Source organism: Apostichopus japonicus, chromosome 19 (genome assembly GCF_037975245.1).
Source record: "Apostichopus japonicus isolate 1M-3 chromosome 19, ASM3797524v1, whole genome shotgun sequence".
Classification (NCBI taxonomy): Eukaryota; Metazoa; Echinodermata; class Holothuroidea; order Aspidochirotida; family Stichopodidae; genus Apostichopus; species Apostichopus japonicus.
In genome coordinates, this window is record NC_092579.1 from 508,907 (window position 1) to 532,768 (window position 23,862).

Genomic DNA, 23,862 nt, shown 5'->3' on the forward strand with positions numbered 1-23,862 from the left:
TGTTCACATAGTGTTTAACCCTCACTGCCTCCACAGTGTTCACATAGTGTTCAACCCTCACTGCCTACATAGTGTTCATATCCATCCTGCATGTGCATGTGATATCAGTACTGCATGAGAGGAGAGGTGTAACTGGACCAGTAATGATAGCTGAATTAGTTAGCTAGGAATGTGTTTAATCCATACTCATATCCATGCACACTGCATTATTGCCAAACCTACCTCAAGATGAGATTGTAAAATGTCTAACAATCAGTATCGGTGCTTTGTCATCTTCATAAAAGTCTGAGGAAAGACAAAGACAAAAGCAATAATCTGAGAGAATTATGAAGATAAAAGAATAACAAGGTAGCTGAAATAACCATTCAATAAAGATATGGGGTAAGTTTGAGGAAAGAATGCAAACAGCAATGAAGCTGAAATTACCATTCAATATTTATAACATTGGGGTAAGTTAGGGGAGAGAATGCAAACAGCAGGGTAGCTGAAATAACCATTCAATATTTATAACATTGGCTAAGTTAGGGGAGAGAATGCAAACAGCAGGGTAGCTGAAATAACCATTCAATATTTATAACATGGGGTACGTTAGGGGAGAGAATGCAAACAGCATTTGTAGCTGAAATAACCAATCAATATTTAAAACATTGGGGTAAGTTAGAGGAAAGAATGCAAACAGCAGGGTAGCTGAAATAACCATTCAATATTTATAACATGGGGTACGTTAGGGGAAAGAATGCAAACAGCATTTGTAGCTGAAATAACCATTCAATATTTATAACATTGGCTAAGTTAGGGGAGAGAATGCAAACAGCATTTGTAGCTGAAATAACCATTCAATATTTAAAACATGGGGTACATTAAGGGAGAGAATGCAAACAGCATTTGTAGCTGAAATAACCATTCAATATTTATAACATTGGCTAAGTTAGGGGAGAGAATGCAAACAGCATTTGTAGCTGAAATAACCATTCAATATTTAAAACATGGGGTAAGTTAGGGGAGAGAATGCAAACAGCATTTGTAGCTGAAATAACCATTCAATATTTAAAACATTGGCTAAGTTAGGGGAGAGAATGCAAACAGCATTTGTAGCTGAAATAACCATTCAATATTTAAAACATGGGGTACATTAAGGGAGAGAATGCAAACAGCATTTGTAGCTGAAATAACCATTCAATATTGATAACATTGGGGTAAGTTAGAGGAGAGATTGAAAAAGCAGGGTAGATAAAGCTGAAATAACCATTCAATATTTGTAAGTTGGGGTAAGTTAGAGGAAAGGATGCAAACAGCAGGGTAGCTGAAATAACCACTCAATATTTATAACATTGGGTAAGTTAGTGGAAAGTTAGAGGAAAATAACCAATAAGTTGGGGTAAGTTAGAGGAAAGAATTCAAACAGCAGGGTAACTGAAATAACCAATCAATATTTATAATTTGGGGTTAGTATTGGGCTAAATTTTATTAAATGTAGATTGAGGGATGGAAAATGGTGCATATTTCAGCAAGAATATTTTTTATAAACTAAGCTATAGCATAAAGTCACATAGAAGTTTCACAACAGGTGCAAACACCAATGATAGCCAATCCCAGGGGTTGCCAGCTAAAAAAAACACTTCTATCCCTGGTAATGAATGGAGTTGCACTTTGAGCAACTTATGTGACCCCTCTAATAAGTGATAGGAATCTGAGTTTCTGTGAATTCATCTACAAATTAGCTGGCAAAACATTAAAATCATTAAAACCACAGATTTGTTTTCTTTTGTGCTCCATACTTACAGAGGTTGAACTGTTGTTTCCATTAAAAGTAGGTGAATAGTTTGTTTTTAAGCACATTACAGGGCAAGTCACGTTCACGGGAAGGAAATTTTGTGGCAATTGCAACTATGTGTTGCCCAAAATAGAATTAATTCATGCACCTTTTAGGTCAAACAGAGTTAATTCCAAATGTGGAATTTCACAGAAATAAAATGTTAAAAATGCAGATGAATAAAAAAAATTGAAAAAACAAACAAAAACAGCTGTTTGCTCTCTACTCTGATATCACTTTTAACCTTTCTGTTGTAAGCCTATACCGATAAGCTGATACTACATACAACTCTGAACAGAACAGGGAGGTGTATAGTGGTGGTGGTAGTGGGGGGGGGGGTGAAGAAGTTGTGAACAACAATCCTCACCACCTCTAAATCTATACTGTTAATACCAAACACAATTGTATGATCTTTACAATTTACAGGTTTTGTGCTAATGACAATTACTTCTATTATAAAACTTTCTCTGTGCTACAAAATACCTTAGGAGAAAGTACATACATGTGATTTAAGTTATCATTATACTGAAACAGGTGGCATGAATAACATACTGTGGGTGCAGCATATAGGGATAATGCTGTAGTACAGAGATGGGGTTAATTTGGGGAACCGAGCATCCAGGGGAATCTATGGTCCCAGAGCCATGGGGTTAATTTGGGGACACCAAGCATCCAGGGCAAGCTACAGTCCCAGAGCCATGGGGTTAATTTGGGGACACCGAGCATCCAGGGGAATCTATGGTCCCAGAGCCATGGGGTTAATTTGGGGACACCAAGGTTTATTTTGGCATCCCCTGAGCTGTTCTTTATTATTTCATCTGCTTTTACGCTAGCTACTAGCAGTGACCAACTCTCCTGGAATAAATAATTGACAGATGGAAAACAACATCTCAGGATTCTGAGGGATTCAACCAGGATTACCTTAAGAATATTTACAAACATTGACCAAAATACTTGGCAGGTCAAAGTTCACATTTTTCAAATGTTGTTTTTCTTTTGAGAGTGCACACATCCTAAACTTTCAAAAGGTTGAGGCAAACCGTTACCTTGGGGAGGAAGGACTACTTGTGCTTTGAAAGTTATGTGATAAACAGTCAGTCATCCACTCAAATTTGGGAGCATTCTTAAATAACAATAATGTTACCATGGTAACCATAAAATCAGCTGTTCTCTGTTTTACAAAGAAGTGGAAGTAATTTATTGTCAACTGGATAAAGCTAACTCAATTTCAGATGAGTTGGAAGTATATTTATGAATTTGAGCTACAAATGTCAGGATATGTGATACCTTGCAAAGGAAAATGGTTCCCACAGGGTCAGATCAATAAATATTTTGAAAATTTGAAGCCTGGGGAAGTGAGACCCTGGGTGAAAGTTTACCCCATTGGAGACCTCTTGGCCCCAGGACAAAGTTAGGAATGTTGGGCAAAACATTGAAACCAGGGACACTACATACAGGGTAGCTAAATATACAGAGCTTGTCAAAAGTTTGTCCAACTTTTAATTCCTGAGAGAAATGTAAATAAGTTGGATTAGTTGGACCAAACTCATCAGGGGAATTTATCAAATTTGAATGACAGACTTCCTCTGACTAAATAAGTAACTGGTTGGGTTTGACTGTTTACTAGACTGTACTGTACTTCATGAATGTTCAGTATAAATAAGAGCATTTTGAACACATTATTGATATTATTTTGATACTGTAGCAGCTAAATCTTATATTCAACCATTAAAACATGCCAAAATACATATTCCATGACACAACATGGCAGATCTTTTCAAGGTCTTTGCCTTCTTCTATCGTTAACTAAATATTCCTTGTTGGAAAGTTTTTAATACAAATTCAATGTTTCTGAATTGCATTCCCTTTAATAACAAGAATTAATTGATCTCACAGATCAGAAACATTGATACTAAAATTAGAAAATACTTTCTCAGGGCCAATGGTAGCATCTCCCATACTCAAAAGTGGTTCAGAAGGGGTGCAGTGCTAACATATCGCCAAGGTTTTGAACAAGAACACAAAAATATGCAATGGTAGATTGGAGACAAGTAAGAGAATAGGGCAGTTAATTTAAAAGTATACAGCATATATTTTAACCACATGGACGACAGAACCGTAACTAGGAGTAAAGTTCTAAGCTGTAGAACCTTAGCACTCATGGTTTACCTCAAATGTGGGTATTTCACATGTCCACCAAAGTAATGAGATAGATATTTAAATTTCCCATTTACAAATTTTTATATCAAAATCATGTCTACAATAAATAAAATTTTCACATTTTAACTTTGAGCTGCTGATTTGCAATGACCTTTAACATCTATCAAAAACAATGAGTTAGAGTACATCTATCTACTGTATGTTAGGTATCAACATGCCAAGTATGAACTCAGTCAGTATGCAAGCTTCCTGAGTTCACACAGTATAATGGCTTTACCAAAGTTTGAATTTCATCAAACAACAGAATGGAGCAATCCTACTTAATCCCAAATAACACAAATGGTATTTGTTCCTCTTAGCTGTTGTTCATGTAAGTTGGTGTCACATAATGTGTCAAACACAATTGCTCTATAAATGAAATTTAAATCCGACTTGATCATTCCTTCCTGTAAACATTGCACAATTGGTAGCATGGTATTATGACCACTACCTTTAGGATCACCTTAATCAATCAAACTGCAATCTTCAAATGCTTGAAAAAGGAACCTATTTTCATAACTTTGATTTATGAGGTTTTTTTGTCAAATGTTCTGGGATGGGTGATAAATTAACCGGGCTGTATGACACAAGCTGATTTCTTTCAACCTCAGTAGGAGTTTGGTTATGAAACAAACTATTATTATCCAAGGGCCTCACAGTCCCCCAGAAAATGGCCACATATTGAAGTACTCCAAATATATCCTTGTGAATTCAGTAAGTGGGAAGGGGAAGGTTGTTATGAAACAATTGCATACAAACCTGTTAAGAATTAAATTATCTAGATTGACATGCATGCATTCACCTGAGAGCCTTTAGACTGATTTATTCTGAGCAAAGATACTAAATTTCTAACAGTTCTGACCCCAAATTCCATACCAAGATATAATTACCCCCTACCAGGATGTCAGTTGTGATATTGTTTCATTTACACTTGGATTTGAAATGATGACAATGGGTGATGGTTCATCAATGGTGTAAAGAGTGAATATTGTTGGCAGACTTGGGTATTACTTTATGCTTTCTGGTGTTATGCTTTCAGGTATTATGCTTTCAGGTTTCATTTATACTTTCTAGTATTATGCTTTTTGGTGTTATGCTTTCAGGTTTCATTTATGCTTTCTGGTGTTATGCTTTCATTTGTGCTTTCTGGTATTATGCTTTCAGGTTTCATTTATACTTTCTGGTACTTTGCTTTCTGGTGTTATGCTTTCTGGTTTCATTTATGCTTTCTGGTATTTTGCTTTCTGGTATTATGCTTCTGGTGTTATGCTTTCCAGTGTTATGCTTTCAGGTCTCATTTATGCTTTCTGGTATTATGCTTCTGGTGTTATGCTTTCATTTACAATTTTGGGTCTTATGCATTCTGGTATATATGCTTTCTGGTGTTATGCTTTCAGGTTTCATTTATGCTTCTGGTATTATGCTTCTGGTGTTATGCTTTCAGGTTTCATATACACTTTCTGGTATTTTGCTTTCTGGTGTTATGCTTTGATGTTTTATTTATGCTTTCTGGTATTGTTCTTTCAGGTTTCATTATGCTTTCAGCCTTTCAGGTTACATTTATAATGCTTTCTGGTATTATGCTTTCAGGTTTCATTTATGCTTTTTGGTATTATGCTTTCAGGTTTCATTTATGCTTTTTGGTATGCTTTCAGGTTGCAGTTATGCTTTCTGGTATAATGCTTTCAGGTTCACTGTAAGTCTTTTTGAACATACTGTGTGCGTTTGGTATGATACATTCCAGGTTAGCTCTGAATATGATTTGTAGCACATTTCCATTAATCGTGCATAAACCTGAGGAACTGTTGTGTAAAACGATTCCCCATGGTTTCTGCTATCTAATGATCATGTGAACTCACTAGATACATTGACATGTTAGCAATTGATATACACAACTGTTTATTGCTGACAGGACAACATGACACATTGAGCGGGGTGTTATGTGAACTGTGAAGTCATATGAAAGAATCCTAGCGAGTAGTACCATGTGAACTCACACTCATGGCAACTCATGTTATGTTGATGCTGCAAGCTCATTATGAATACATTAGTGTTGTTTCATGCTATGGCGATGTAAATTCATTATACTGAACTGTGGTGTCATGTAATACTATGAGAATGGAACCTAAGTACATGTTTGCTGTAATATATGTCATGTTCATGTGAACTCATTAATACTGCTGTCCTCATATGATTTAATGTTGAGGTAAAAACATATCCAGTTCAGCGTTCACATTAGATTGCAGGGTTCCCGCAATTTATCTTGAGGGTCCTGCAAAAATATTTTCTCTTGGGGAGGGGATGGGTGGGGGAATTTCCTAATACTTCCGGCAACTTGCACCATTACTGAAGTTACAAAACTTGCCAATAACAAGCCAAATATTTCAAAGTTTTGTTGACAATTATAAGGGGTATGTGATTGGTGAAATCTTTCCAAAAAGAAAACACCAGTTGGCTTTATTTGTGAGGCACTGCACAGTGTGTATAGGTCCCAATGGTCGACTACGTGAACTGCACTGTATCAGGCATAAGTAGGTACATCTAACTACTAACATAAATAAAACTTATTGAAACCCCCCAAAATAAATTGATTGGGAAAATGTTAACATCCAATGCTAAACACTGGTACAGTTGATATGTTACAGTATGTCATGGTGATGTTTTAGAACACATACCATGGTGCCATGTGATGTAATGTAAGATGATCGTATTTTTCCAGGAATCTGGGGAAATTATATTGAAACCCCCCCCCCTCCTCCACCCCTAAATGTTAACTTCAAGGGTTAGTACCTACACTGAATTTTAAGGAAGGCATTTTGAGGGTCTCTCAGTGTTTGTGTGGTGCTTTGCTTTCAAATGCTTAAGTTTAGACACCTCATTATGAAATAATATTTTGCACAAGGTCAAAATCCAATATAAAACCTTGAAGGTCCCTGGAAGCCTTAGTGTTTGTCACTAGGCCTTAGTGCAATGTGATGATTTTGCAACATGTATTACAGGCTTTATGAAATTATTCAATAATCTGGGTTGCCTTTATCTGAGAGCCATGAATAAATTAATGTTTGCATTTTAGTCTTGTTGTAAACAATGAGCCTACAGTACGTTCAAGCAGTCTCTATGATGAGAGGCCCAAAACGAAAAATTTAAATTATTCAAGGCATTCGTATAAATTTGTGCATATATTCCAGGGAAGCTCTATAAATATGGGGACACTTTCAACCCAAGGAAGGCACAAGAAATGCAGGGACTGTCCCCTGAAATTGGGGACATCTAGTCACTTACAGTACTCACCTTAATGTAACGTTAAGTGATCACATTATACTGTGACCCAAATCATGACTTGTTACCTAAGTGGTGCCATGTATTGTAACATTGATGTGTAATAACTCATAATGCCGATGATGAATGACCTCTTATTCATTACAAACTTAGGAAATCATTTCAAAGATGTACAGTAAGTCCATCATATTGTAACTTTACATCCATTCTTCAACATACTTCATAGCCCACAGGTAGGACAGCTAGTAACTACTGTATGTTTGGCAAAGTACTCTTGTCATCCCAAAAACTCTTTCCCACAGAAGATACAGTATATATGAGGCCAGCAGTACAAACACTCAATTCAATATACTGCAGTCAAAAATCACAGTGAATGAGTTGCCATGGCAACATATTTATGGTTTAAAGTTGACAAATAAAGCAAGACATATATATTGACAACATCAGGTATCTTTTGTCTTTTCCAGATGTTTCTTTCTTTTAATGATTCTACCATCCTTTTGCTATTGTTTTACCTAAACCTTATGTCCCTTAGTTCAAGGTAAGGTCAGGGAGCATTCACCCAGTATGAGGGAGAGACAAAATTTGAATTTAAATGGATTTGCACAGCTTGAAGACAACCAATCCTATCGTTGAGACAAACAGTAACTGTATGGTATCTCTCATTGCCATTTCTCTGGTACAGAGAGTACTGTTTAAGTTGCTTTAACAATCAGGAAATACTTGAGGGGGAGAGAGAAGTCTGCTTGACATTGGTCACTATCCAACTGTTCTGTGAACTTTGGCCATTATTTAATTTTTTCTTTTATAGTGTTAACCATACTCTGTAACACCAGGAAGGCAAAACATTTTCTTTTGTATTTTGGTTTCATGAGAAGAGGGACAAGAGCTGTGGTCAGGGATGCTGCTGGGTGATGAACATATGATTTAAGAGTGATTATCACTTCTGAGAAATGTATGGGAAACATCCACTCTTTATTCAGCTACAAAAAAACATAAAAGCATCTGGATACACAAATGGCAATATATACAAACATATTGGCTAATCAATATTTCAAGCATTTGCATACAGTATATATGCTTGTTACACACCTCAAGAAAGTGGGTCACTTAGATTTGAAAGAGCTGGTCAATAATATATAATGACCCAAGATAATAGTGGGTAATTTTGTTCATTTTTTTGGGTCCAATGGTCAAGACTTCTTCAGAAATGATAGTGTTCAGATCATCATTACTGATGGATTTATCCTGCAAATGTCTGTGTGTTACAGCTAACTGTTCATTTATCAAAGATGTCGCTCAATCCCTACCTCACCCTATCAATACCCTGACACCATTTCATATTCATCATTACACAATCTAGTAACATATCTGATCATATATGCACCTCTACCTTTCAATCCTCCTACCTGTCTAGTTACTCATAGAGCTGGTCATGTTAATTGCATCTGACAAAGTTCTCTCTTCTCCTACTGTACCTGTCAATATCTAACCTAGAGCTGGTCAAACCAATGGTATCCCCATCCCATACCTGTCTAGATACACCTGTTGTCACAGCTCTGCCTCTCTCTCTCTCTCCTCCAACCTGTCTAAACCTCACCTAGAGCTGGTCAAACCAATGGTATCCCCATCCCAAACCTGTCTAGATATACCTGTTGTCACAGCTCTGCCTCTCTCCTCCAACCTGTCTATACCTCACCTAGAGCTGGTCAAACCAATGGTATCCCCATCCCAAACCTGTCTAGATACACCTCTGATCACATCTCTGTCTCTCTCCTCCAACCTGTCTATACCTGACCTAGAGCTGGTCAAACCAATGGTATCCCCATCCCATACCTGTCTAGATATACCTGTTGTCACAGCTCTGCCCCTCTCTCTCTCCTCCAACCTGTCTATACCTAACCTAGAGCTGGTCAAACCAATGGTATCCCCATCCCATACCTGTCTAGATACACCTGTTGTCACAGCTCTGCCTCTCTCTCTCTCTCCTCCAACCTGTCTATACCTAACCTAGAGCTGGTCAAACCAATGGTATCCCCATCCCATACCTGTCTAGATATACCTGTTGTCACAGCTCTGCCCCTCTCTCTCTCCTCCAACCTGTCTATACCTGACCTAGAGCTGGTCAAACCAATGGTATCCCCATCCCATACCTGTCTAGATACACCTCTGTTCACATCTCTGCCTCTCTCCTCCAACCTGTCTATACCTGACCTAGAGCTGGTCAAACCAATGGTATCCCCATCCCATACCTGTCTAGATACACCTGTTGTCACAGCTCTGCCTCTCTCTCTCTCCTCCAACCTGTCTATACCTAACCTAGAGCTGGTCAAACCAATGGTATCCCCATCCCATACCTGTCTAGATATACCTGTTGTCACAGCTCTGCCCCTCTCTCTCTCTCCTCCAACCTGTCTATACCTGACCTAGAGCTGGTCAAACCAATGGTATCCCCATCCCATACCTGTCTAGATACACCTCTGATCACATCTCTGTCTCTCTCCTCCAACCTGTCTATACCTGACCTAGAGCTGGTCAAACCAATGGTATCCCCATCCCAAACCTGTCTAGATATACCTGTTGTCACAGCTCTGCCTCTCTCCTCCAACCTGTCTATACCTGACCTAGAGCTGGTCAAACCAATGGTATCCCCATCCCATACCTGTCTAGATATACCTGTTGTCACAGCTCTGCCCCTCTCTCTCTCCTCCAACCTGTCTATACCTAACCTAGAGCTGGTCAAACCAATGGTATCCCCATCCCATACCTGTCTAGATACACCTGTTGTCACAGCTCTGCCTCTCTCTCTCTCTCCTCCAACCTGTCTATACCTAACCTAGAGCTGGTCAAACCAATGGTATCCCCATCCCATACCTGTCTAGATATACCTGTTGTCACAGCTCTGCCCCTCTCTCTCTCCTCCAACCTGTCTATACCTGACCTAGAGCTGGTCAAACCAATGGTATCCCCATCCCATACCTGTCTAGATACACCTCTGTTCACATCTCTGCCTCTCTCCTCCAACCTGTCTATACCTGACCTAGAGCTGGTCAAACCAATGGTATCCCCATCCCATACCTGTCTAGATACACCTGTTGTCACAGCTCTGCCTCTCTCTCTCTCTCTCCTCCAACCTGTCTATACCTAACCTAGAGCTGGTCAAACCAATGGTATCCCCATCCCATACCTGTCTAGATATACCTGTTGTCACAGCTCTGCCCCTCTCTCTCTCTCCTCCAACCTGTCTATACCTGACCTAGAGCTGGTCAAACCAATGGTATCCCCATCCCATACCTGTCTAGATACACCTCTGATCACATCTCTGTCTCTCTCCTCCAACCTGTCTATACCTGACCTAGAGCTGGTCAAACCAATGGTATCCCCATCCCAAACCTGTCTAGATATACCTGTTGTCACAGCTCTGCCTCTCTCCTCCAACCTGTCTATACCTGACCTAGAGCTGGTCAAACCAATGGTATCCCCATCCCATACCTGTCTAGATATACTGTACCTCTGATCACATCTCTGCCTCTCTCCTCCAACCTGTCTATACCTAACCTAGAGCTGGTCAAACCAATGGTATCCCCATCCCATACCTGTCTAGATATACCTGTTGTCACATCTCTGCCCCTCTCTCTCTCCTCCAACCTGTCTATACCTAACCTAGAGCTGGTCAAACCAATGGTATCCCCATCCCATACCTGTCTAGATATACCTGTTGTCACAGCTCTGCCCCTCTCTCTCTCCTCCAACCTGTCTATACCTGACCTAGAGCTGGTCAAACCAATGGTATCCACATCCCATACCTGTCTAGATACACCTCTGATCACATCTCTGCCTCTCTCCTCCAACCTGTCTATACCTCACCTAGAGGTAGTAAACCAATGGTATCCACATCCCATACCTGTCTAGATATACCTCTGATCACATCTCTGCCTCTCTCCTCCAACCTGTCTATACCTGACCTAGAGCTGGTGTAACCAATGGTATCCACATCCCATACCTGTCTAGATATACCTCTGATCACATCTCTGCCTCTCTCCTCCAACCTGTCTATACCTGACCTAGAGCTGGTGTAACCAATGGTATCCCCATCCCATACCTGTCTAGATATACCTCTGATCACATCTCTGCCTCTCTCCTCCAACCTGTCTATACCTGACCTAGAGCTGGTCAAACCAATGGTATCCCCATCCCATACCTGTCTAGATATACCTGTTGTCACATCTCTGCCTCTCTCCTCCAACCTGTCTATACCTGACCTAGAGCTGGTGTAACCAATGGTATCCCCATCCCATACCTGTCTAGATATACCTCTGATCACATCTCTGCCTCTCTCCTCCAACCTGTCTATACCTGACCTAGAGCTGGTGTAACCAATGGTATCCCCATCCCATACCTGTCTAGATATACCTCTGATCACATCTCTGCCTCTCTCTTCCAACCTGTCTATACCTGACCTAGAGCTGGTCAAACCAATGGTATCCCCATCCCATACCTGTCTAGATATACCTGTTGTCACATCTCTGCCTCTCTCCTCCAACCTGTCTATACCTAACCTAGAGCTGGTCAAACCAATGGTATCCACATCCCATACCTGTCTAGATATACCTCTGATCACATCTCTGCCTCTCTCCTCCAACCTGTCTATACTTGACCTAGAGCTGGTCAAACCAATGGTATCCCCATCCCATACCTGTCTAGATATACCTCTGATCACATCTCTGCCTCTCTCCTCCAACCTGTCTATACCTCACCTAGAGGTAGTAAACCAATGGTATCCCCATCCCATACCTGTCTAGATATGCCTCTGATCACATCTCTGCCTCTCTCCTCCAACCTGTCTATACCTCACCTAGAGCTGGTCAAACCAATGGTATCCACATCCCATACCTGTCTAGATATACCTCTGATCACATCTCTGCCTCTCTCCTCCAACCTGTCTATACCTGACCTAGAGCTGGTGTAACCAATGGTATCCACATCCCATACCTGTCTAGATATACCTCTGATCACATCTCTGCCTCTGTCCTCCAACCTGTCTATACCTGACCTAGAGCTGGTCAAACCAATGGTATCCCCATCCCATACCTGTCTAGATATACCTGTTGTCACATCTCTGCCTCTCTCCTCCAACCTGTCTATACCTGACCTAGAGCTGGTGTAACCAATGGTATCCCCATCCCATACCTGTCTAGATATACCTCTGATCACATCTCTGCCTCTCTCCTCCAACCTGTCTATACCTGACCTAGAGCTGGTGTAACCAATGGTATCCCCATCCCATACCTGTCTAGATATACCTCTGATCACATCTCTGCCTCTCTCTTCCAACCTGTCTATACCTGACCTAGAGCTGGTCAAACCAATGGTATCCCCATCCCATACCTGTCTAGATATACCTGTTGTCACATCTCTGCCTCTCTCCTCCAACCTGTCTATACCTAACCTAGAGCTGGTCAAACCAATGGTATCCCCATCCCATACCTGTCTAGATATACCTCTGATCACATCTCTGCCTCTCTCCTCCAACCTGTCTATACTTGACCTAGAGCTGGTCAAACCAATGGTATCCCCATCCCATACCTGTCTAGATATACCTCTGATCACATCTCTGCCTCTCTCCTCCAACCTGTCTATACCTCACCTAGAGGTAGTAAACCAATGGTATCCCCATCCCATACCTGTCTAGATATACCTCTGATCACATCTCTGCCTCTCTCCTCCAACCTGTCTATACCTCACCTAGAGCTGGTCAAACCAATGGTATCCACATCCCATACCTGTCTAGATATACCTCTGATCACATCTCTGCCTCTCTCCTCCAACCTGTCTATACCTGACCTAGAGCTGGTGTAACCAATGGTATCCACATCCCATACCTGTCTAGATATACCTCTGATCACATCTCTGCCTCTCTCCTCCAACCTGTCTATACCTGACCTAGAGCTGGTCAAACCAATGGTATCCCCATCCCATACCTGTCTAGATACACCTCTGATCACATCTCTGCCTCTCTCCTCCAACCTGTCTATACCTCACCTAGAGCTGGTCAAACCAATGGTATCCACATCCCATACCTGTCTAGATACACCTCTGATCGCATCTCTGCCTCTCTCCTCCAACCTGTCTATACCTCACCTAGAGCTGGTCAAACCAATGGTATCCACATCCCATACTGTACCTGTCTAGATACACCTGTTGTCACAGCTCTGTTTATTTCTGTTATGAAATGGCTGCAAGGGGACCCTTGTTGACAAATACAGGGATGTAATTTAAATTCATTTCCTATCCTTGCGAGGCTTTCAATTATGTCAAACAGCTGTTCAAACACAAACTGTTTGTGGTAAACATTATATGTTGGTCTTTCAAAATAAGCCAAAACCAGAAGCATACATGTATAACTTTACAGCATAGGCCTGCTGTGTTCACCCAATTGACACAGAGTTTCTGGATGTGACAGACCTAACACGGTAACAAACTGTGAAAAACTTCTTCAAAAATTAGACAACCTGAAGTTGGTAGAATTTCCTTACGAATAATCCTGAAAGTTAAACTTCCTAGCAAAGAACAACAGAAGAGAGCTACTGTTAAGTTTGGTACAAATAATATGATGCATTCTAGTTGTTATGAAATGATTATCAAGTAACAGTTAATATTCTTCTGAAAATGTACTTGCTACTGTATGATATTATTTCATTAATTTTATTTTAGTTATTAATAACACATTATTTATGCTCAATTTTTTGTATGACAGGAGGCAATTAACTGTTATGTACATTGTCTTACAACTTTCAAACATAATGAACTAAAATATAACACCAGCCTGCAACATTACATGTCAACAGCGCTTGTATAATAATTATAATTTTAGGTTTACAGTCTTGTTCAGGGCCAAGGCCCTCTCACACGACTTTTACAACTTAACCCTGGTCATTGGTAACTTGTCACACCTACACACCAAAGTGTGCACAATTCAATCAATCTCTCCTGGGGCACCACAGTGCACCACAACCACGTGTCCCCCGGGGGACTTCCCATAGGGTGCAGCCTCAAACCGGCACAAACAACTATATTTACAAGTCACCTCGCAAGTCCCCATTTATACACCTGGGTAAAGTGAGGCAATAGAGATAAAGTGCCTTGCCCAAGGACACAACGTAATGATCTGGCCAGGGGTCGAACCTGTAATCCTTATATCACAAGTCCACTGCCTTAACCACTTGACCACAACGCCCTCACATGTAGCATTGCATACCTTGAGGCAAACTGTAGTGGCAGGTTATTGCACTGTCACAGCTAACAGATCACATAATCAACGAAGGAACTTTCCATGACCATAACTAAAGCCTATCACAATGTTCATATAACAGATATTGCTAAGCCTAGCCTTATTTATGTACAAAGGATTAAATTGCTACTGTTGTCAAATGATAAGACAAATGGTGGCACCACACTTGACAAAGAAAAAGACCTCATAGAGTTTGTATCAAAACAGGATCAACTGTTGGAGATTGCATATCAGGTAACTTGGAAAACTTGACTTCATGAAACTCAACCAGTAATTTGAACATTCTATATTGATTTTTCAGTACAGTAATAACAGTTCCTTGAGTTGTAAAGATGTAAGCTACAGTTTATGGAATTTAATGCACTCGATTTATGACAGGAATTGAATGTATACATGTTGGGGCAAGTACAGTAATCATTAAGAGTACACAAAAGTGCATCATGTCACAACAATCGATGAGGTGCTCTGCATGCATGTGAAGTAATGTCACATGACATTTCTCAAGCTATGCATTTAAGAGCCTGAGGCTAAGCATTGTATGACTGTTAACAATGACATGTCATGGGAATAGTTCATTGGCTACCAGTTCACCACTAGCATAAAGCATTTTTCTCTTTTTTATGTGCAGGAAATATGATGACCTTCAACCTTATTAGTTCTATTTATAGTCATAATACTTTACTAAGATCACATAACACAATAAATGTGTCCTTGAAGCATCCTGGTGAATAATTCTGACAAAGCAGTCTTTCTATGATCAAACTATAAATGGATTGCAGAAGTGTTCTTTACAAACTATAGCACCTATAAAAAAACACAATTAACCCACAAAATGAGAACAATGGTTATAAGAAACCTGGGAATGCGGTATAATTTCAAGTTTCAGGATTTTCCCGTATGTCTCATGATCTATTATAATACTATACAGAAAGCAATTGTGAATGGTTAGTTACCTGCTAATTACCCCTTGTGATGCAAATGTGATCGACACTGTGGTTTCTATAACCACCAGGTCTGAATATTCTTGGAAAACATGAGTTGTTGGATTAGTTCCTCTTTCACAAGCTCTGAACACAATGACTAATTAGAGAATATGTAGTACCATTAAGCACATTACAATTAGTCATACTTGAAACTCTGTTTAATTAATTACAGCTCCCTAGTAATACTGTCACTATCATCTTTTCAATCATGACTGCTTTGATGCAAAGCATTCTATGGTATACTTGATCAGGTCTACATTACTGCACCAAGGATCCAAATCTAGTTTGATATGGGAGGGGGAGGGGGGCTGGAGGGTGTGTGGGAGGACAGTAACTCAGACCATTGTTCACTGGTGTTAAGATTGCCTTCTATGGTGACATTGTCTCTGTGTGAAATCATTGCTGTGAAAGTTATTGGGTGGCCATGCCCCTCCAGCCACCAAACAGCAACAGGGCCCTGGATACCCCCAACAGTAACTTGAGTTAACCAGAAAGCCAAAAGGCTGAACGATTCCTTGCCATACTTTCATATGAGAAAATTTAATAGTTTAGACAGCATGCAAGATTCCAAGGTTTGACTAATGACCGATCTAACATGGATAGGGTCTCAAATAAGCTACTTTAAGGCTTCCTGATCCTTGGGTCTCTCAACTGAACTAAACTATGTTACTATCATGTGATATTAGATTTTGACCTCTATTGACCTCAAATGACCATTAGTCTTCATAAACCCAGAATGGCTTTAGCTTTCATGATCTATGCTGACATGTTTAATACTTTCACCTGACCTCAAATGACCTTCAACAAAATGGCATATTAAGGTATTGCAGTTGTTTCATAAAAAGAAAGTGGATTTTCTCCATGTTCATAATGCAGGTAAAATCATAAGTGCAGCCAAATTGTGATTGCAATTTAGGAAATTTTAAATTGATATTAACACATAAAATCTGGGGACTGTGACATAGTCTTAAGACCGAGAGGTTCCTGTTAGAACCAGAAAAGTAGGCAAGTCTGCATATGATACTTGCCGCAAAAGGTGCAAATCCTAAATTTAACCAGTGGTCACATTGCATATGCTTCACAGAGTACTGACATTATTCTATCATTCACTAGTCTAATCATAGCTACAGTATCTCTCCTATTAGAGTTGAATCAGAGATTTAAAGCATATTATTATTATCACACAGGGTTGACTTCGTGAGAACACCAAAGCAACCTCCCATAAAACTGAAACTTTGTAACCACATGTGAAGTGATTTACTTTCTCTGAACTCCAAGTATATTAAAACAGAGCTCTTCATGAATGAAGACAAGAAAGTCGCAGGATGTACATCAAAGTCATGAAAGAATTTGGAATTGTTGTATACAATCATAAACCTGGGTACAGTACTAGCCATGAAGACACCATGTATTTGTGTAAACTCTGTGACTTAAAAGCCACAGAAGGTCAGTGCATTGTTTCCTGGTTTGTGTGTGGCTCATCAAACTTGTACTGACAAGAATGAAAACATGAATCCAGTTAATTATTTAATGAAACTTTTGCTATTCTCTCCAACAATAAGTCTAATTTTTATTATAAAACAAGTTTGTGCTTATCTTCTCATCAAAATTGACATATTTGTAACTAGTTATGAAGCATTGTTCAATATTAGTGTTATTAGAGCTATAATCAAATGAGAGCTATGAACAAAACTATTAAATTTACAATCATATGAGTGCTATGAACAAAACTATTACATCTCCAATCATATGATTTCTATGAACAAAACTGTTACGATTGGAACTGAATTTTTCTTGTCATCCAAAGAGGTACAATGGAATACAACCGAACATTCAATTATGGTCATAGTAATTTCAGCTCTGATGCTTTGCTAGTCTAGCTACATCTGCTAATAAGATGCAAGTAGACCCACAGTTGGCTGTGTATTGGTAAAAAAAAACAGAACACACACAGATTCAATACCATATAAGGCACTTGTCCCTCTGCTTTCCCCTAGCTCATACCCCTTCTGACCTCCTTTAGCTGTCCCTCTGCTTTCCCCTAGCTCATACCCCTCCTGACCTCCTTTAGCTATCTAGAGCAATGACTAAGTTCCTTGTACAGATTATGTATCTTTAAATAATTGTATTTGTAGTTACAACCAAGGTGATGACTTCTCAGAACACATTCCCTGTTGTTCTGAATCCTGATGGTAATATTATTACACTGGATAATCCTTATTCTAATAACACTTAATAAAAAAATAATGATTATCATTGTGCTTTGTTTTCAACTATTTGTGATAATATCTGGACAAAGAATCTGGTTACACAGCATAGGGCATGTTGAATACAGAAGGTGGCGCTCTTTTGATTTATATGTACACCGTTTACAATAGACTGAATGTCCTATGGGGTTGAAGGTTATAGTACTGCTGTGGGTAATTGGAGAGGTCTCTACAGCTGATTTCATTCTCTTCTGTTAACTAGAATTAACTTAATCATATAGTCATTCTGTCAACCATGTAATAGCAACATGTACAGGAATACTAAAGCTATTGCATCACATATTTCGGTTGAAAGCCTTTGAATTGACAGGTTTTTAAAACTTTCATCCACAGGTAAATGATTAAAACATGGTATTTTCCAATGGAAACCATGAAACTAAACATAAAGGTAGTCTACTAAAATGGTAAATACAACAATTTCAAATGGAATTTTGGGGGAGGGGGGTGTAATCATAAACATTTAACCTATTTAAGTTTAATTGCATGAATATTGGTCATTTCCTTGCCATGTATAAAGTTCATAACTTCACATTGTTGCCATAAAAAAAAAGAAAAAAAAGTGCAAGTGTATTCAGACATTAATTTGTTTTATTATTGTAACTATTTAAATTGTAGATGTCTTGAATTTTTATATTGAAGGAAAATCTGTCTATATGTGGCACAAAGAAGAGTGATTACTTTATAGAGAAGGCATGAAAAACAGGGTGAATTTAATTATTTGAGTCGTCTTAGAAAGCACATTTAAAAATTCAAATTAAATGCACACCATTCCAACTAGGTGGGTCAGCTGAAATAGCAACAAGTAAGATAGGTCAATTAAGAGCAGCAATTCCGCTCTAGAAGTATAACTATGACCTCCACTTAAGACATATCCCATCTCTAGAACAAGTATAAGACTTTTGTTGTTTTCATCAAATACAAGGACTTGCTTTAAGTGATAACTTGAACAAAACCTACCAGTGAAAGGCGATGGTTCTTGGTTAAAGGATGACACAGCCATTGCACAAGCTGACGATTCTTCTAGTCTGCAAAATTAAATATTCTTGAAGTAATTAGCAACATCTAGCAACTATTGAACATAGTCTCCAAGGTCTAAAGGCTAAATGCTTTGACGAGCATATGCACAGCTTTGACCACAGATAGGTTTACACTAGTTTTGCTTTACTCACAGAGGGCAAGTATTGTTACAAATAAAAATCTAGTACTGCATAAGGTCTCTTTAGGTAAATGAATAGAAGTTAGACCAATCCTAGCAAGAACTTCTCCAAAGGCAGGCTGCTTATGACGAAAATTCTGCTAGGATTAAAAAAAAAATCAGATTTTAAACTTTTGCACTTTTCCTTTACTCAATGAACATCTATAGTGCCAACAAATATGTTCACCAACTCAGCATTGATGGATAGAATTTCAATTTGGTGACTCACAAATGCACCATGGTCAACATTTTGGTGAGCAATCAAGGGCTGGTCACGGTTAAGCTTCAGTTTAACAGAACTATAACTAGCATAAACAATTATATCAACTCTAACATTCCAAACATAGACGACAACCTAGGAAGTAGTTTCTCTTCGCAACTGGAGTTCAGCTCAGCACAACTTCACAGCATGATTTACCATTTTGAGAGCAAATTTAATTACCAAGTCAAAGATTAGAAGCATAACTTTGATTATTCTCCATCAAAAATATTTTACATAGCAACATTGAAAATTATTGATAAAGAAATCATACTTTCCCCTGGAATTGGAAGTAAAAAAATTGTGTTTGAGGAACTTATTTGACCACCATTTACAGAATGCATTGTAGATGATACAATGAAAGTCCTGAATGAATGATTTTGCAGCAAAAGCTGAGATACAATCGCAGAGTAAGTACTGTAGTTGTTCAGTTCTTTCGTGAGGCAGCTGGGATGAACTTCAGAAGTCCACACATTTGCAATAACATTGAATGTCAAATGAAAACTGTCTACTTTAAAGGAAGCTGAAAGCACAAATGTGACAAAAGTGTATCCAACACATCAAATATGCCCGTCCAAGTGAATATTGCATATGAGAATTTAATTTATAAATATTTTTTCTTTTGTATCCTTTGAGTTTTTCAAGGATCTAAATTACAAACAGCACCAATGACAAATTGAGAGAGTGATGGTCTTCAAGTTGTCCATGAGATCTCTCATCCCACCCCTAGCTTTTTCCCTGCAATACTTCCAAAAAACAAAAAGAAAATGAAAGATTAATTTAAATGTCGAGAAATTCTTTGGGATATATCTATCTTTTCTTCATAATTAACTCAAATAAACAAAGATAAACTTTAAATATTTGTTAAAGTTTAAATATCACTGTTGAAGATCTAGCAGGTCTGCCTGGCACATTTAGCAGTTAATTACTGCCATCTTTATCCTACAAGTGTTTGAAGAGGTAACATCTCACTTACCTTACGTAAGCTACTCCAATACATAGCTTTGTATCAGCATCTCGGAGTACTTTACACGCTGTCACCGTTCCGCAGCTGAGGAAGAGATCACTAACATCTTCATTTTTAATCTCTTCAGGAAGACCTTCAACTTGGAGCACATTTGGACCTGATAAAGGCAAAACCTAAAAACAGATTGAAATATGATAGTTTTCATAACGGTGAATGTCCAATGGAGAAAGGGTCCTACAGTGTGATACATTATCAACCAGGAAAGGCAGTGAACAATGGAATACAATAGACAACAAGCAAAGTAATATTTAAACAATAAGTCATATAAACATTGGGGAAATTATTTATTTTAGTCTACAGTATCTTTCAGGCTTCAAAACATTATTGTATCTATTCCATTAATTTGAACATCATCAGATGCCATCTGGTGGAAATCTCAACCTGGGAGACATTCTAAACCCTGATCAAGAATATCTTGACAATAGTATTCCACCTCCTAGTAACAATTTCATTGTAAAGTTATGAAGAATATTTGCAGTTGAAAGAAACACACAAACATAATGCCAAACAGTATGACTTACATCTCCGGCCTCAAACTCTTCTTGTTTTCCAAGTAGTCTGTAATTTACTTCATTTTCTGTTTCCGCACTATTTGATATCTCAGTTTGTAAAGGCTCTTTACTATCAGCATTCAATATTTCCTCTCCTAATTCATCATTTGTTGTACTGATTTCCTTAAGAGATACCTCAGTTTTTCCTTTATCTTGTCCAGTATCTCTTGCATTCTCATTTGTTTTACTGATTTCCTTAGATAGGGTACTAAGAGATACCTCAGTTTCTCCTGCATCTTGTCCAGTCTCTCTTGCATTCTTCTCACGCTCATTAGATCTCTCAAGTAGTGAAGATTCTTCACTTTTAGATTCCAAGGCATTACTCTCAATGTTACCAGATTTGCTAGCCTCTACGGTAATCGCAATATTGTAAGTACAATTGTTTTCAACATAACAATGAGTACCTTTTCCCCCACTGGGGTCAACCTCACTTTTCCTGTTTGGTTTATCAGACCTAGCAGAACTATCAAGATGCTCCTCAGAATGAGACCTGCAAATGTTACCAACAGAAGCAGAGTCGAAACTCTCTGCCTGATGGTTTTGTTTGTTTCTATCTTTTTTAATAGTACTACCAATACTTTTGTGATCAACTGCGTGAGCATTAGATCCAGTTTCCATTCTTTTCAATCCAGGCCATTCTTCAGAGTGGTTTGTTTGGACTCTTGGAGGACAAGTTCTTCGAGAGTGTCCAGAAGATTGAGAAAAAGTACTTTTTGCTTTCACATTGAAATTATGGGCTTGTTGACCGAGAAACTTTTCCAAGATAAAACCTTTTCCTTCTTTGATATCCATTTTCTTGGAGTCTAAACTTCTCCCAATTAGTCTTTCACGTGATAAGTATGAGTGAGATGTGGAGCTGACAGACGGCTGACCTCCCCTCCCTGCTCCCCGCACAGTCCTTCCATCCTTCGTCTTGAGTCTTCTAGCTGGTAACTTGGGCTGTAAATACAAAATAAGTATTCAGTGTGTTTAATATTTATATCGTGGTCAAAATGTAAACAATTTTACAAGGAGTAATGTGTCAAGCACATTTTCTTTGTAAATTTTGTACTCACTGTAATTTTGTGAAGAGACTGAAAAGTTAGCAGCTGAACCCTGTGTACAGTACTGACCACAATCTGGTACCAATTTTGCAGGTGGTCTATAGAACAAGCTGCAAAATCTTCTTTGGTTGTAGTCTATCGCTCAATGAGCTCAATTTATCTTCACATTATAGATTGTATACCAGCATTGGAAGTTTCTTAATGTATGACAGGGAAAGTCCCCAGTACTGTTGTTTGCTATGGAATGATCTGTACATTACATAATATATTGTGTGCTGTAATAACCAGTACTGTACATCATGTTTTGACACCTACTGTACTCTGCTCTGCAATTTATCATGTTTTGCTGTAACTGCACAAGAATGACTACTGAATGGAAATTTGATGTTATTATGTAAATATACCACGATACATCATTGAAGCTGATACCTTTGTTAAAACCTGAATCAAGACATAGCACTTGATTGAAGTCAACATCCAGTCTTACAGTGATATGGGTGGCACCTAGAGGCCTATGGGTACAGACCAATGCAACATCAATGTGGCTTTAGTGAACAGGCCAGTTGGGAGGATGCCAGTATTTTTACTAAATCTTGTCAGACAAGCAAGTTAGCCTCAGGGAAGATGTCAATCCCCTTGACCAAGCTGATCTCAATCCCTTGATAAGTGTGTTACAGACATTGGTATTCTATCTTATTGTTTCTTATCTTGGTTTGTGATTGTCTTTGCTTCACTTTTCCATTTTTATAGCATTTCTGATCAAAGTGCTTTGATTTAGTTGTGAATGATTAAAGGTGCTTTGGAAGATTAAATTTCACAACTTGTTACTACTGGATTGATTTTAAGCCACAAATTTATCCTTATATACTAACATTACGATTAACTCAGCTGACACCTACTGTAAGCTATCATTTTGAAAAGTGATTTGATTAGTTTCTACTCTTGTTCTGTCTTAGGTCTTCTGTATGGCTTCTATAGACATTCATAGTTACAATAGCACTACTGTTCTGCATGTTCCCTCACATATCAACTCATGTCAACATTTATTTAGCCAGCATTCCTATAGTTTGTGTAGGCTAGAGCTCTGGATTTCATTTTCTTCTCATTTTGAAAATAGTCCGGACCTCTCTGATTTGTGTTGTACGGACAGCATTACCTATTTATTTTCTACCAAATGCAAATCCAACGGTTAAATCATTAATATTTCTTCAGTTCTGTTTCGTAATGACATATTGTTCTGTGGTCCCAACAATAGCTTCTTTGTCTCTTTCTCTGCAAGCACTGCAGTATATCTTCAGCTCTCAGTAAATATTTTGAAAAGATTTCAATAGCTTGTCAGACAAAGTTGACCTCAGTTCTGTTGGGATGTATTTCAGGTTTTTGAATTGGCATACCACAGGTTTATTACACAGTTTAAAAGATTGTCTACTTTGGCTAGCAATACTTAAGTTGTATTGGCATATCACATGAATTACACAGTTTAAAAGATGGTCTACTCTGGCTAGTAATACTGAACAGTAATACCATGAATAACCCAGGGTTGGGAAACTTTGCTGAATTTCCTGGGAACATGTTTGCTAGTTACACCAATTTCCTGCTATTGTTCACAAGGTGGACCACAGTGCACATGTAGCATACCAGCAACAATGCATGGACCTCAGTTGTCTGGCCGTAACAACAGCACAGATAAATTGCAGGATACTTGGCTAAGTGATGAAATCTTGGCATGTTTCCAAGAAGTTTCTGATCCTATTTAAAAATTCTTCAATGCCCATATATCTCAACAGAAACTGTAGCTTCAACCTGGTATATCCTATTTCATTTTAAGCTATGTTGAACTTGCAAACATTATCATTGCAGCCATTCAGTGCGTATTGTATGTCTTCAGAATGTCACACCACATTTACGCAATAAACATGACATGGAAACTTCATGGTTGAAGCATGTGGTTAGAA

The 23,862-nt window shown here is 38.6% G+C and overlaps 1 protein-coding gene across 1 annotated transcript in view; it reads right to left on the reverse strand.

The window, feature by feature from the left end:
• LOC139959410 (uncharacterized) overlaps positions 1-23,862 on the reverse strand; it is a 34,921-nt gene that overhangs the window by 9,151 nt on the left and 1,908 nt on the right. The window contains exons 2-5 of the mRNA XM_071957002.1: positions 20,835-21,803; positions 20,263-20,426; positions 18,790-18,857; positions 223-285 (exon numbers count right to left, since the gene is read on the reverse strand). Coding sequence (XP_071813103.1) covers positions 224-285; positions 18,790-18,857; positions 20,263-20,426; positions 20,835-21,803 — 1,263 coding nt within the window. The 3' untranslated portion in view covers position 223. The remainder of the gene's footprint in view (positions 1-222; positions 286-18,789; positions 18,858-20,262; positions 20,427-20,834; positions 21,804-23,862) is intronic.